Source organism: Semicossyphus pulcher, unplaced genomic scaffold (assembly GCF_022749685.1).
Source record: "Semicossyphus pulcher isolate SPU_LCO1_2020_fin unplaced genomic scaffold, fSemPul1.0.p SCAF_14, whole genome shotgun sequence".
Taxonomy (NCBI): domain Eukaryota; kingdom Metazoa; phylum Chordata; class Actinopteri; order Labriformes; family Labridae; genus Semicossyphus; species Semicossyphus pulcher.
Genome location: NW_027211648.1, coordinates 18,198,561 through 18,212,001, shown reverse-complemented (window position 1 = coordinate 18,212,001; position 13,441 = coordinate 18,198,561). Strand labels below are relative to the sequence as shown.

Genomic DNA, 13,441 nt, shown 5'->3' with positions numbered 1-13,441 from the left:
CTTCTGAAAAGCTGCCTCTAGAAGTTTTGCATTAATACAGTGGAAACACACTGCTGTAAGTACCAATTTGCTCATGATGATGTCAAAATAATTTGGCGACCGCTCGGTTATAAAAGCAGCAAAGACATTCTCGCACAAACAGCAGCTTGTTTGCGTCCGTAGCTGCAGTCTTTGCAAGGTTCACAAGAATGTTACTGTGAGCAGGCCAATAGCAGCTCGTGCCCATTATCACATGACCTCTTCCTCACCTCTTTCAGATGACTCCTGCCCTGACCTGGGTAAATATTGTTCCCTGCAATGTCCAATGGGATTCGAGAGGGATGATTTTGGATGTGAGGTTTGTGAGTGCAGCATCCCCATGCCCAAGTGCCGACCTTTGACCTGCACTAAGACCTGCCCCTATGGATACGTGTAAGTACACCTAGTGAACCCATCGGTTTCTCACACTCATTTGTCATGCATGCTTTTTAGCCTGTTTGAATACATTTGTGGCTGTTTGCTTTTTTTACGCCAATTATTCCATTCTTGAAGGACATTTGACATGCAAAATCATTGTCTGCAACAAAACTGGAATGTTGCGCCCTAAAATCTGTGTTAAAGTCAACTTACCACAGTTACCTCCAGTATATAAATTGATATAGTTCAATACTTAGATTTTCAAGTGATGCCCAGAGGCCAGTCCCTGGTCAAAAGGAAGTAGAACAGACCATTGCAAGAGTACTTGGAACCTGAAATCAAAGGGCCAACCTTGGGTGGCCAATCCCAGGTCTTTAAACGTGTGCGTGGTTGTGATTGTGCATGTGAGTAATTCACTGTGAGGTCCTCACTAGCCCCTCAGCCCCCTGCAAATCCTCTCCTCTCAATTCCATTTAACCCAATCAAACATCTGGAAGTGCTCTCTACCGGGACGCTCGCTCCCCAGGCACCACTCTCATTTCATAAATCATCGTTCTGTCTCAAAACAACGATCAAAAACACATCAGGACAAAAGCGGCCTTTATGAAACGTTTACAGTCGGGATTCTTCTGGTATCTCAACCGTGCTCTGTGAAGCCGCGGCTCAAGATGGGCCCGATATGCCTGCAAAAGGAGAGAAGAGAAGAGAGGATGATGGGGACTCTGTGGATGAAAGAAGAACAGGAAGTCCTGTCTTTATCCTTCGTAAGCAGCTGTTAAGGTCTAGCCTCAGAAGTCTGAAATCCTCTGAGAGCTTGCCAGCCTTACAATGTAGATCTGTCCCTTCACATCCAGCCACTGCATGCAGCCACCACAAAGAAACAAAAGCCACAAAGGATCTCTGTGTTTATACTGCTTGTATAGATGACATCCTGTGAGTAACTGTAATGTATGTATCCAAAACTGAAGGTGCAGGATGAATGTAAACCTTGTAAACTCGGATGAAGGACATTCTCAGGGTATTTCTAACAACTTAAGTCCTGTTTTCCATCCTTCACAGCCTAAAATCATCACTTTAACCTCACGGGTCATGAATGGCATTCTTCTGGCCATCACATTTGTGACAAACTGGAAATTGTGCAGAGCCAGCAGTCCCAGCGGTTGGCCCCCAGTGCCTCCCCAAGCCCCTCTATCCCCCCGGAGCCCAAAGCGCTGCTTGGCATTCCACACACCATCTTTAAACAAAGCCTTGCTCTAAGGTCGCAGCACTCTCTGTCTCTGTATTTGTACAGTGAGGCACTGGCCAAGCCCTCGCAATGTTGTTTCACCCGCTGTTATTGCTGCTTCAGCATAGATAGGGTGCTCTGTTTGCTGAGCCTGACATGCTCTGTCCTCTTTATGGGACACAGCACCCATCGGTTGGTTGGAGGGCTTCATTTATTAATGCTGGCCTGGCAGATAAAGATTAATTGAGTAATTACCCACATCTAATGAGGCTACTGCTTCATAAAATAGGTATCATCAGTTACTGTGAGGCAGAGCCAGAGAGAGTGGCGAGACCGAGATACAGGTCATTCTTTCATCTGGGTTTTGACGATCTATCAACCTGCGACTCATCCATGTTTTATCAGGCAGATAATTGCATCCAACTGGACTATTTCCAGGCTCTGCAGCTTCTGTGATTCATAATGTCCCTCTCTCTTTGTACCTGAAAATATCTGTTTAATGTTGCTTTTTCTGCCTCCTTGTAATCTAAAATCACCATACCTTCATAGCTCCCGTCTTGCTTTGGTGCTCTTTTATGTCCACTAAAGGATTTTAGAGCAATAAGGATGGCAGCAGGGTGAATTGGAAGCATCTGAATTGGCTTTAGAGTTCTTTTTCCAGTCTTTGCGTTGGTATGATGTGCAAACCACGGGGATCTCACGTGTTGCCCTTTTATTTGGCCCTTCTTTAAAGGAAGCTTATGTAGAGAGGGGAAAGCAGGTCCAGATGTTGATTATACTACACTTGGACATATGGGTTTCACAACACCATGTTGCTCTGTAGACCTCTGTGCATCCCAAAGATATCCTCAACGTGAATCCATTAAACTGGCATTGTTTCCTTTCCTTTTATCTACCTGTGCTTTATCGTGTGTGTGTTTGTTTTCCCTCAGGAGGAACAAGCATGGGTGCGAAATGTGTCGCTGTGTCAAGTGTCCTCCCTTCACCTGCGACAAGCACTGCAGTGACGGCTATCGTCAGAACAAGAAGGGCTGCTCCATCTGCATGTGTAAAGGTAAGTGTGCCCTGGTTCAGATCCTACCTACAGCAAATTCTGTGCAATACCCCAGTATGTCTGACTGCATAATACCTCTATTCAAAATATTCACATGGCGCCATTTTCCTCTGACGGCATGCTAATGTGTGAAGCTCAAATGCTGTTGTGATGTTTCCCTTCTGTGTTCCAGATTTTGCAAATCGTTTAGGGAATCTGACAATTCTGCGCCTACTGATTGATCAGCAACAATTCATAGTGAAAATCCACACAGTCAACATATTTGATATTGTTCGCTGACTTGTTCACCCCATTTTTCACTTAGTCACAGCAGCTAACGTTAGCATTCAACTAATAACTAGCTCACATTTCTGTTGGCCCCCTTTCATAACCGTTTCCTGGTACTTTCCTAAGGTATCATGTAGCAGCATCAAACGCTAATGTTAGCTAAGAGGTGACTGAAAGCTATCGTTAGCAGTTGTCTAACTGTAGCTAATGAGCTACCAAATATATTTTAATTTGAAATATGCCTATTTGCCACCTGATTTTCGGTATCCATTGTCTCTTCAGATTCTGACAAATCAGGAGGAAGCAAAATAGGGCAAATAGCAAGTCTACAGATACAGCATACTCACAGCGCCATTTTCCTCTTAAGTCACGCTATGGTGGAAAGTTATGATGTTATAATACGGTTATAATGTTGCACTTCTGTGTTCCAGGTTTGCAAACGTATAAGGAATCATACAACTTGCTATTTTTGCGCTTTCTGATAAGCAACTGAAAAGAAAACTCATAGTGAAAATACAGATAGTCATTGGACTATTTCAGAAAAAGTTTAAACAATGTGATATTGTTCACTGACTTGTTCACCACATTATTCACTGACAGCTTAGCAGCATCAAACCCTAATGTTAGCTAAGAAGTGACTGAATACTAGCGTTAGCTGTTGTCGAACGGTAGCTAATGAGCTATCAAATATGTTGTTTTAATTTGAAATATGGCCCCATTTGCCACCAGATTTTCACTATCCATTGTCAGTTCAGATGATGATGAATCTGTCAGAGGTAATAGCGAGTCAGCAGATACACTTTTTTGTTAACAAAGAGCACAGCAGTAACTTTCCACCCCTGGAAAATGGCCGCCATGTGAATATGTTAAAAAGTAACAATGTGACAATAGTTTTGGGAAGATTACTGGTGCTTACACAGTAGAGTATTCACTGTTTAATTTAACCAGTTATAAGAATTAATTGAATTGGTCACTTCAGACATAAAACTTATTTTAAAAGATTCAACAACTACAGGTCATAACTGGTACTATTATGCGTGGTAATCAAATGATGATCCCAAAAATGTTTGATGAAACCTGACATTATTGTGAATATATTCATTATCACCAGAAGATGAACCATGCTATTAATGGTTATAGCTACCCCTTTCTTCTGCAACCATTTAAGTCTAAAATTTTCACTCATATATGAAACATTTATATGAAAAAGAAAGTGAGACCACCACAATGAATTAAATGTGAGCAGGGGGAAAGCGTAGATGAAGTGAGATAGGAGCGCTCTGTTAGCAGAGTTGAATTTCTGCCACGAAGCTGCAGCTTTGATTTCCTCTGACCTTCTGCTGCTCGACTGTGGAGACTTTTATATGTGCTTGTTTTGGTTCTTGTTGGTGTTTAGCTTTAACCCGGGGCTGCGTGTGCAGATGTAATTAGATTCCCTCAAACCTCAAGTTTAAAGCAAGCGTGCAGATGCCATATTTATGCTGCGCCACATTTTATGTGTGTTTATTTTGCCTGTTTAGCTGCATTATAAATATTCAGACTCAAATATACTTCTGGTTTTCCTGTATGGTGACACACAGAGACTGAGAATCTGAATCTGAAGAATCTCTTGTTTTCCTGATTTTGAACTCTTCTATCAGTCTCTCTGTGGACTGTTAAAATATTTAGGGATCAGAAACCTTTTTTGGGAAATATGATTTTGCGTGTCTTCTGAGTAGAGTCATAACACCTGCATGAACTCTGCAGCTTCGTACAGTTCACTGTGTCCGCCCTTGTTTCTGATCCAAGCAGATCTGTACAAGTTTTAAGAGCCTTGCTGAGTTTAACACATGCTGGGACCCAGTTACTGGCAACCTGCTCCCTTCATAAGCTCTCTGTGTCCCACAGCTACGAACTTGTAGTTTTGTCAGTTGACAGAAATTGTTGGAGATTTGTAAAGCTTTAATTGTAGCTGGATAAGAAGTTGAGTATTGGGATTTAAATACGCAATAAAGGAGGATCAAGTATTCCAGTCTATGGAAAATAACCACTTAGCTCTCACTTTAGCCTCTAATGAAATTGGACCTAAGACAATAATACAAACCCCTTTTACTGCAAATCATAAATATACTTAATGAAATTTCCACATTGAATTTACGACCTTGCCCGAGCAGGCTGTGTTGCTTTTGATACCTTTGCACACGATTCGAACGGCCGTAGCCTCCTCAGTAACGTCTGTTCCTTCCATGTTTGTGTCTCTAGAAAGCGACCATGTCCCGAGCACCGCTGGGCCTGCACCGACGCCCGACTATTGCCTCACCTCCAACGGGCACCGATATGAGGAAGGTGACGGCTGGCATGACGGCTGTCGTGACTGCTACTGCCACTCCGGGAGGGAGATGTGCGTGCTCATATCCTGCCCCGTGCCGAGCTGTTCAAATCCAGTTGTGAGGGCCGACCAGTGTTGCCCTACGTGTGAGGGTACGTCCCTGCAATGCAACCATGACTTTAATTTACTAGCCATCTTACTTTTTGTACATTTGTCCATCATTTTTATTGTTAAAAAAGGCACCATGCGTTCTCACATACACACAAGTTTATTGATGAAATCTGGAAACGCAGTTTGGAAGAAATATTACTGGGCAACAGACGTATCACACAGTAGGATGGCTTTTAATAAACATGGCGTAAGCTCAACTAAACTGGAAGAGAAAATAAAGGTGAATCATGATTTTATCACCAAAACTGTCTGTAAAAAACATCCATCACAGTTGACAGAGCAGCTATTTTAGATTTAGTCTTAGTCCTCAAACAAAATTGCTTATTAGTTTTAGTTACATTTTAGTTATTTTTACCCTTAAATGTTTTAGTGTTTTAGTCGACGAAACTCAAAATATTTTAGTCCAGTTTAAGTCCAAAAAACTCAATTTTTATATATTACTTTTAGTCTGCCTCTTGTCGTTTTTATGTGTTTGCTTCAGGTAAAATTAAGACTTTAAATTTCAACAGATCAATCATACAGTTAAAGAACGATGAGGGCACAGCATCTAAAGATTACTTTTCATCATCGCTTCTCATTGAAACAGTCCGACTGAAGCAGACAGCCGATGATCGCTCCTTTTTGTGCGGAAGAAGCGTCAAATGACGTGTAAAACGCCCCTTTTTCTGTGAGCGTGCACAGAGCCTGAAGCAGAAAGCCTGGGTTAAAAGAGAAAGTTCACAACCACCTTTGTGACACCCGTTATCTTCAAACGGGTTACCCAGTTACAGGAATGAATTGCTTGTATTTTGACTGACAGATTAGACGCACAGTGGGAGAAAATATGCATTTTGAATATCCGACAGCCCACCACCAACATTTTAGTCCCGATCGTTGACGAACATTTTTCGTCATTATTTTCGTCAACGAGATTAACACGGTGACAGGCTTACTTCCTGGTTCAAGCTTTGATCAACCGGACATGTTTTGGATGCAAGTTTTCCACAAACTTTGGGTGCACCCCCTCTTTACTTTGTTGATGCAATGTTCCCAGATCTTACCAATTACTTGTGAATAAAATATAAATAATAATGTGTATAATAAACCAAAACAATATGGTTAAAGTTGCAAAAACACTCAAGATATAATCAATGGAATAATCCTTTAAAATCTTCTTCTAACTTAAAAAAAGACAAACTCTATCAATGATGTAAGTTAAGTTTGACTGTTTCTTGTGCAGTTACATAGGCTGAAGACGTTAGAGCTCACTTTTACTCTCATTTAGTTGTATTCGATACACACACATCTGGCAACACACAGCGTAACTCCTCTAACAGCTCATTCAGCCGAGAGCTCAGGATCATTAGCTAGCTTTCAGGCCTTATACTCCCTGTCCACTTAAACTCTCAAACACACAGTCTCTGTCTGTTTCTCTAAAAACGGAAGGCACACTGATCCACACCCACACTCTTTTTTTTTTTATCCACAACCGTCCGACTCATGCAGGATATTTATGGAGGAGTGACTCAGTTGGCTGTTCAAATATTTAGGAGTGAAAGAATGTCTACAACTTTCAGAAGCTGTGCACACATCGCAGTCAGGGGACAACAGGCTAACTCCTTGCAGATGTTTTGCTACTCTGCTGGACAGAAAGATGTTTTTAACTAAGCTAGTGTCAAAACACAACTTGGACAGCGCCCCACTCTGCCCGAGGTTTCTCTTTAACGGATAGTGATCTCCCAAGCATCTTTATTCTACTAACCTATGACTCGGTTTTCTCTCTCTGGATCCGTGTTTCACTTTATTGTTATTGTTACGGCCTGAATGATGTGAATTTGATAGCAGAACACACAAACGATTGTTTTCCTTTCTCATCCTTCTACTGTAGATGAGTCGGGCAGCGGTCAGCCAGAGGGGATGGACATGGTGGTGTGCCGAGCTCCTGGAGGCGAATTTTATGTGGAAGGAGAAACGTGGAACCTGGACGAGTGCACGCGCTGCACCTGCAGGAAGGGACGTGTGCTGTGCGACACCGAAGTGTGTCCCCCGGCTCTCTGCCAGGCGCCAATCAGGAACAAGGACACCTGCTGCCACGTATGCCCAGGTAATAAGGAAAAGTCCAGAGTGCAGGAAGAGACGGGTCATTTCGGAAAAACCGCAGGGGGCGTCAGAAGTATAAAGCTGTTTTGAATGTACTATCAGCATGTGGTTTAGGAAAGACTTGTATGTTGCTCTCTGTCAGGCAGTTTTATGTTAGGCACACAGACTCATAAAGAAACCAGCCAAGACCGGTTGGGTTTACATAGTGATCCTCCAGGCAGGCGGCAGCACATGTGGACTGCTTTCACCCAAAGAGGTTCAGTTAGCTCTCATGCAGCTTAAAGGGCAAGAATGTAACACATTTGCACTCTATCTGATCTTTTCCTCTGGATATGGGAACTTCGACACAGATATCTTTGCGAATGCAAAACCGCACGCATGTTTTATTTACAACCGTTCTCCCAAACACCCCAGCCTCTCTTTTATACACTCAGAATCAACATATCCCGAGCACTCCCAAGCAGGAGGCCCACAAATCAGCAATGCATGACTGCGCCTGAGAGCGGCTCCTCAAGAATGCCGGCCCGCCTTATCGCTGCATCTCCCCTTCACAAAAGCAGATTGTCAGAGGCCGGCCTTTGATATATGTATGGGCCTGGTCACCAGGAATGTGGGAATAATACACATCACACTGACAGGCCCTATGATGTATGTGTACCGTCGGGTAGTGCTGTGTGCACATGCTAACTAAGTCTTTGGTCATTAGAAGGACACAGATCTCAGGCCTGCGGTGGTCTGATGAGACAGAGAGATAAGGCCTTAGAGCTGACATCTGCCATATGGAGTCACTTGTGTTTAACATGCAGTAAAGTATGTTATCTTGAACCCCAAAGGCTTCATTATGTCTTTGGATTGAGATGTTATACAGCAGGGGTTAATGTAGGAGTCGTGTCCAAGCAGGAAACGCCATGTAGTTATATACAACTCAGACAAAATTAGGTTTCCCCTTTGACAATGGCAATTCTCTGCAAGGCTTTGTCCTTAAGTCCCATTAAAGGGGAATTATTAACCCTATTTTTACCTGTGTGCAACCCCAGAGGAGACGCTGAGCCCCCTGCTGCCGGTGAACAACAGTCAGCAGGAGTACTGCATCACCAGCGATGGAGACGTGCTGCTGGCTGGAGACTCCTGGAGGGCCAACGCCTGCACCAGCTGCACCTGCAACAACGGCACCATTCAGTGTTTCTCTCAGCGCTGTCCGGCTGCCAACTGTAGGGTGCCCGTCTTACGCAAGGGCCAGTGCTGCCCACACTGTCTCGGTGAGTATTTTTGTGCATTTGAATAAAAACAAAGCTGCTTTCAAGTATTTGTGCCAAAGATCAGCTCTGAGTGTTTTTAATGCACTAAAAATACAGTCAGCTTTGAGTTCATACTGCAGTTTATGAAACACTTCCACAAAGTGAGGAGCAGAGCTGTAAGTGGCACAACAGGAACAAGGCACAGCCTGTTGTTGGGAAAGTTATAATTCATATGTCAAAAAGAGGGTGTCACCGAGGGAAGGCCGGTTTCCAGACTGAATATGTGTGCATTTGTTTTTTACTCGTAGCCACTCTGGCGCTACAAAGGCAAACATTCGCAACGTTCATTCCATGCGACATACACACAGGGTCCACTCAGAGCGAAAACATTCCTCGAGCATCCGCACATTCACACGTGTTTCCTGTCCCCGGCTGAATCGGCGCGCAACTCTCTCTCTCTCTCTCTCTGTGGCGGCACAGGAAGGCAAAGCTCCATGTCAGCTTTTCCTATAGAGGAAAACCTCAGCATAGGCTCCCATTGTTCAGCCTGATATGTAGCCGTTTCACCGGCCCTTTGTTTGTGTTATTGGCCCCGTGGAAAACACAGCTTTTTGCGTTATGCCTTTACATAGCAGTACAGTGGAAGTTAAGAGGACAGTTCCTCTAAACAGAGCCGATCAATCAAGAACCGAGAGACTTTATACACAAACTCACAGTTTGAAATGTTTATATCTACAATGTTTTGGATTACATCAGTGATACTGGATCTTATTTTCTGTTTGAACAGAACTAACAACCGCAGTGCCGGTGATGGTGTCGACCAACGCTCCCAAGACGACGGCCACCGTTACAGTGGAGAGTGCAGTGTGGATCACGACTGTCACTGTGCCGCCCATCATCGCTGACACAGGTACCTGCCTGCTCATCCCTTTAATACACTGTGTAGTAGTACCCCGTCCTGGTTGCTGGATGTGTAATCTTCTTGCCAATCTCTGCACATGTTTATCCTAATGCAGGCTGTTTGGGATTGCTTGATAAATGAGTGAAAGCTGAACTAAACAATAATGATAAATGGACACTGGCTACTTCAGCACTGAGCCAGGATATCTGCCAAAAGCAAAAGAGCTGTTTCCAATTACGATGTGGTGAAAGTGGTGGGAAAGTTAATGACAAACTCTCTGCGGGATGGATTTATTGATGTTGTTCTTGTCGCACAGATGAGCCAGCTCTGGGTGAGAACTACCCCAGCCAAACAGAAATGGCCCTCATCTACCAATCAGCTGCCTGGATCCTGGCAGGTCTCCTACTGGCCATCATCATCTTCCTCATCGTGGCGTTGCTCATCAACAAGAAAAAGAAGTGGGTGCAGATGTCCTGCTACAGCGCGCCAAAGAAGGTGAGGCGTTCTCCGTAAATCACGTAAATAAGGTGATTACTTTAAAGAGCCGGCTCCTTGATGTTCAGGCTTGTGCTACAACCAGCGCTAAAGCTGTCACGACTTTAGGATTAATGCAGTTCCCCCCCTCGACCTTTGGACTGGAAAAAAGGTCAAGTCCGTCATAAAATGAACCGTTTAACGAGTTTGTTGTGTCAGAAAATCAGAGAGTATTATCAGAGGCCGTCAGTTTAACAACAAAGGAGTGAAAGTTAGCATAAATCCTGTTAGCTTTCATCACCTTCCAGCTGTCAAGGCATGAATTATGACATCCAGCTAACAACAAGGGATTATGTTCTTTCTCCTCTTCCTGCTTAGACGGTGATCCTTAAGAAGCATGTGAACAAGAACGCCGTCGTCTACATGGAGCCCTCCAAGGAGAACAAGTTCCAGAACGTGAAGAACGACTGCGGCATCATCCACTTCTCTCCGGAAATGAGCTCCTCCTGCGTGGACAAGATGACCATCCCCAGGGCCAAGCTGAGCATGGGCAACGAGTGGACGCCCCGCTAAATGAACACAACGCTCAAACCCTGCAGATCAGAGCTGTCCGGCCCCTCCCACTCTCTCTCTCGCCGCTGTGTACAAGGTGATCGGATACACCTTCTTTCTGTGTGACAGTAAAACTGAGGACTTTTCCAAGAGACAAAGCAAGTGACCTCAGATTCTTTTATTTCGTGTCCTTATTCGTCTGTGTTTGGATCTTTGGGTGGAAGGAGACGCTGGGAGGCGGACGCACAGACTCTTTAAGGACGCAGCCACTCTGTGCTTTACAAACAGAGGAGGAGGCAGCCAGAGAGGCTCCTCTGTCAGAATCAGACTTTGACTGTGAACTTTGTAATATGATTGCTTATTATTGCCTCCTTTGAAACTGGAACTTTGAGGCAGTAAGAGGAGCATAAAAAGCTTTAGGACGGGGGTTTGGGCTGCAGTTTAAAGGGGGCGTAAAGAGGATGCTGCCCTCTCTTAACTCAGCAGTGCTTCTTGGATGTAATCATTCTCATCAGCAGGGAGGCCAAAGGAACTGATTATCCAGTCGGATCAAACTGGGTGCAGAAGCCAAATCATAACAAGTCAACAGGCTTTATTTGGACCCCCTGATCCAAACCCCTGCTTTAGAATGTGTGCTTTCCATCTTCCTTTTTGTATATTTCTACAGTGTTTGTACTTGTTGTAATGTTGTTCTTGGCCACCTCTTGTTTTTATTATGGGTTTCTCCAATGGGCCAGATTGAAATATTTTGAAGATGCCAGTCTAAACATTCCCCCCGATTAAGTTCAGGAAGGACAAGCTTCCCCAAATAATAGCCTGCCTTCACATGACCCCAGCCATTCCATTCAGAAAACTCCCGACAACAAACCGCAGTCCTACAAAAGGAAACATGTGAATCCGCTCTCTAGAGCTCGCCCACAATACAGTAGCCGGTAGACCTTGGCTCGTCCGGGAGGAATCAGCTCATCAGTCGAACGTCATCGTCTTATAAAGCGGCGAAATGAAGGTGAAGCGGAGTGATGTTCATCCGGGAAGAATGTCGTTTTATTGAATGCAGAGGAGACAAAACGGTGCCAGAGAACTCATCTGGACCTGCGAGGAATGTCTTTGATACCATGCCTCACTCCTTAACTTCATTCACATGTGTGTGTGGAGCTACTGTTCACGGCGAATGTTAGTGATAGTAGGGATTCATTTTTAAGCCTTAATTCTTTAGCCTTAATGCATTTAATGTGTCAACGTCTTGTTTTCACTTAACCGTCAGCCCGTGCGAGGAACCTACAAACTGTAATATATTCACTCAAGGTGGACCGATTGTGTTGTACAGCATCACTTTCACCTTCATGTACAAGTGAATTATGGGATGCGGAGACGTTAACGGGAGCTGTACAGTAACCGTACTTACTGGTACAACATCCGAGCATGTTAAAGAGACGTAGCACTTTTCTTTTAGAAAGCTCCCTGCAGGATTCTTGGAGGGATAAAGATCCCTAATCAGGGATTTGATGGGCATATTAAGCACACGGAGATGTTTAACCACTCATGCAGCGAGAGGCTCCGCACCGGTCTGACCAGCAGAAGCGGAGACGTGTTACGAAACAAAATGTGGGTCCCGTAGAAGAAAAAACGTTTTGGATCAGAGTTCTCAATCCATTGCCAATTTCTCAACACAAAGACCATTCTGATGCCAAAATTGGTTAGAGACCAATTTATATTGAAGTGTTTTAGCAACTCAGTAGATGTGTGTCTGTTTGAATCACGACCATGTGCTTTAAAATGAAGAGGCGGCTGTAAAAGCTTACGCAGTTCTTTGTTCTTCTTTGTGTAAAAAGTAGTTTAAATTAGTAGGACAGAAAAGTACCTTATTTATTTTTTCACATAGCTTTATTTATTAATACTATAGTTTGAGTTTTCTTTTGAAAAATGAACGTTTGGTAGCCAAAGCTGCTGTACATTGTAGACTATTACCGTTTCTATCTGCTATATTCTATACCGACTTATTTATTTCACCGTTGCAAACTGTGTACATACGTTTCCTAGATGATCAAATGTAACATTTACACTTATTTTGAAAAATAAATGTGTGAACCAAAGTAGCCTCCTCTGCTGATACTCTGTGTGGAGAAACAGTCCTCTAAAGCGCAGTGATGTCATCTAAGATGGTATCTGTTAGCGGTTTTTACTCACTTGCACATTTGCAGGCTCATGCACATCTGGTTCTGGAGTTCAGCTCCAAATGGGAATTTGTTTTCTCTTAGTTGCTTTAAATCTGATCGCTCTCTCTTGCTTACCACGGTTGTTCTCTTATCTCAGTAGCACTTGCAGATGTGTTCAGTGGTGGTATTTGGTTTCTAAGCGGGGCTCCCCTGAGTTTTAAATAAGAGCGGGGAGACCTCTCATCTATCCAGCGGGCTAATAAAACACAGAAACGCACAAGGACGCGCAGGCCGGATCTGGAAACCTGGATAATCCTCGGTGCAGGCTGTGCTGTTGTTTTGACTTGTTCGTCAAAGCTCGCTCATAAACTTCAAGGTGAGGAAGCTTCTCCGGAAGGATCAATAAAGCAAACATCAGGGTCAGTTTCCCAGGCCTTGGAAACGTCAGATACTGCAGCACATAGCCTTCAGACTATCAAAGGCAGAGCTGTTTGAGTTGAGATATATTCAAACATTTCAAACTTTTATCCCAACGGAGCAACAACTTGATTCAGAAGTATCAGTTTTCATGAAAATAAATGATCAACAGTCTGAATACTGTCTTATACTCACTTAAACAG

At 43.7% G+C, this 13,441-nt stretch overlaps 1 protein-coding gene across 1 annotated transcript in view; it reads left to right on the top strand.

The window, feature by feature from the left end:
* crim1 (cysteine rich transmembrane BMP regulator 1 (chordin-like)) overlaps positions 1-12,758 on the top strand; it is a 33,894-nt gene extending 21,136 nt beyond the window's left edge. The window contains exons 8-15 of the mRNA XM_069662535.1: positions 258-411; positions 2,554-2,675; positions 5,184-5,402; positions 7,289-7,504; positions 8,538-8,759; positions 9,526-9,648; positions 9,956-10,134; positions 10,492-12,758. Of these exons, the coding sequence (XP_069518636.1) occupies positions 258-411; positions 2,554-2,675; positions 5,184-5,402; positions 7,289-7,504; positions 8,538-8,759; positions 9,526-9,648; positions 9,956-10,134; positions 10,492-10,686 (1,430 nt within the window). The 3' untranslated portion in view covers positions 10,687-12,758. The remainder of the gene's footprint in view (positions 1-257; positions 412-2,553; positions 2,676-5,183; positions 5,403-7,288; positions 7,505-8,537; positions 8,760-9,525; positions 9,649-9,955; positions 10,135-10,491) is intronic.
* Positions 12,759-13,441: the final 683 nt, after the last annotated feature.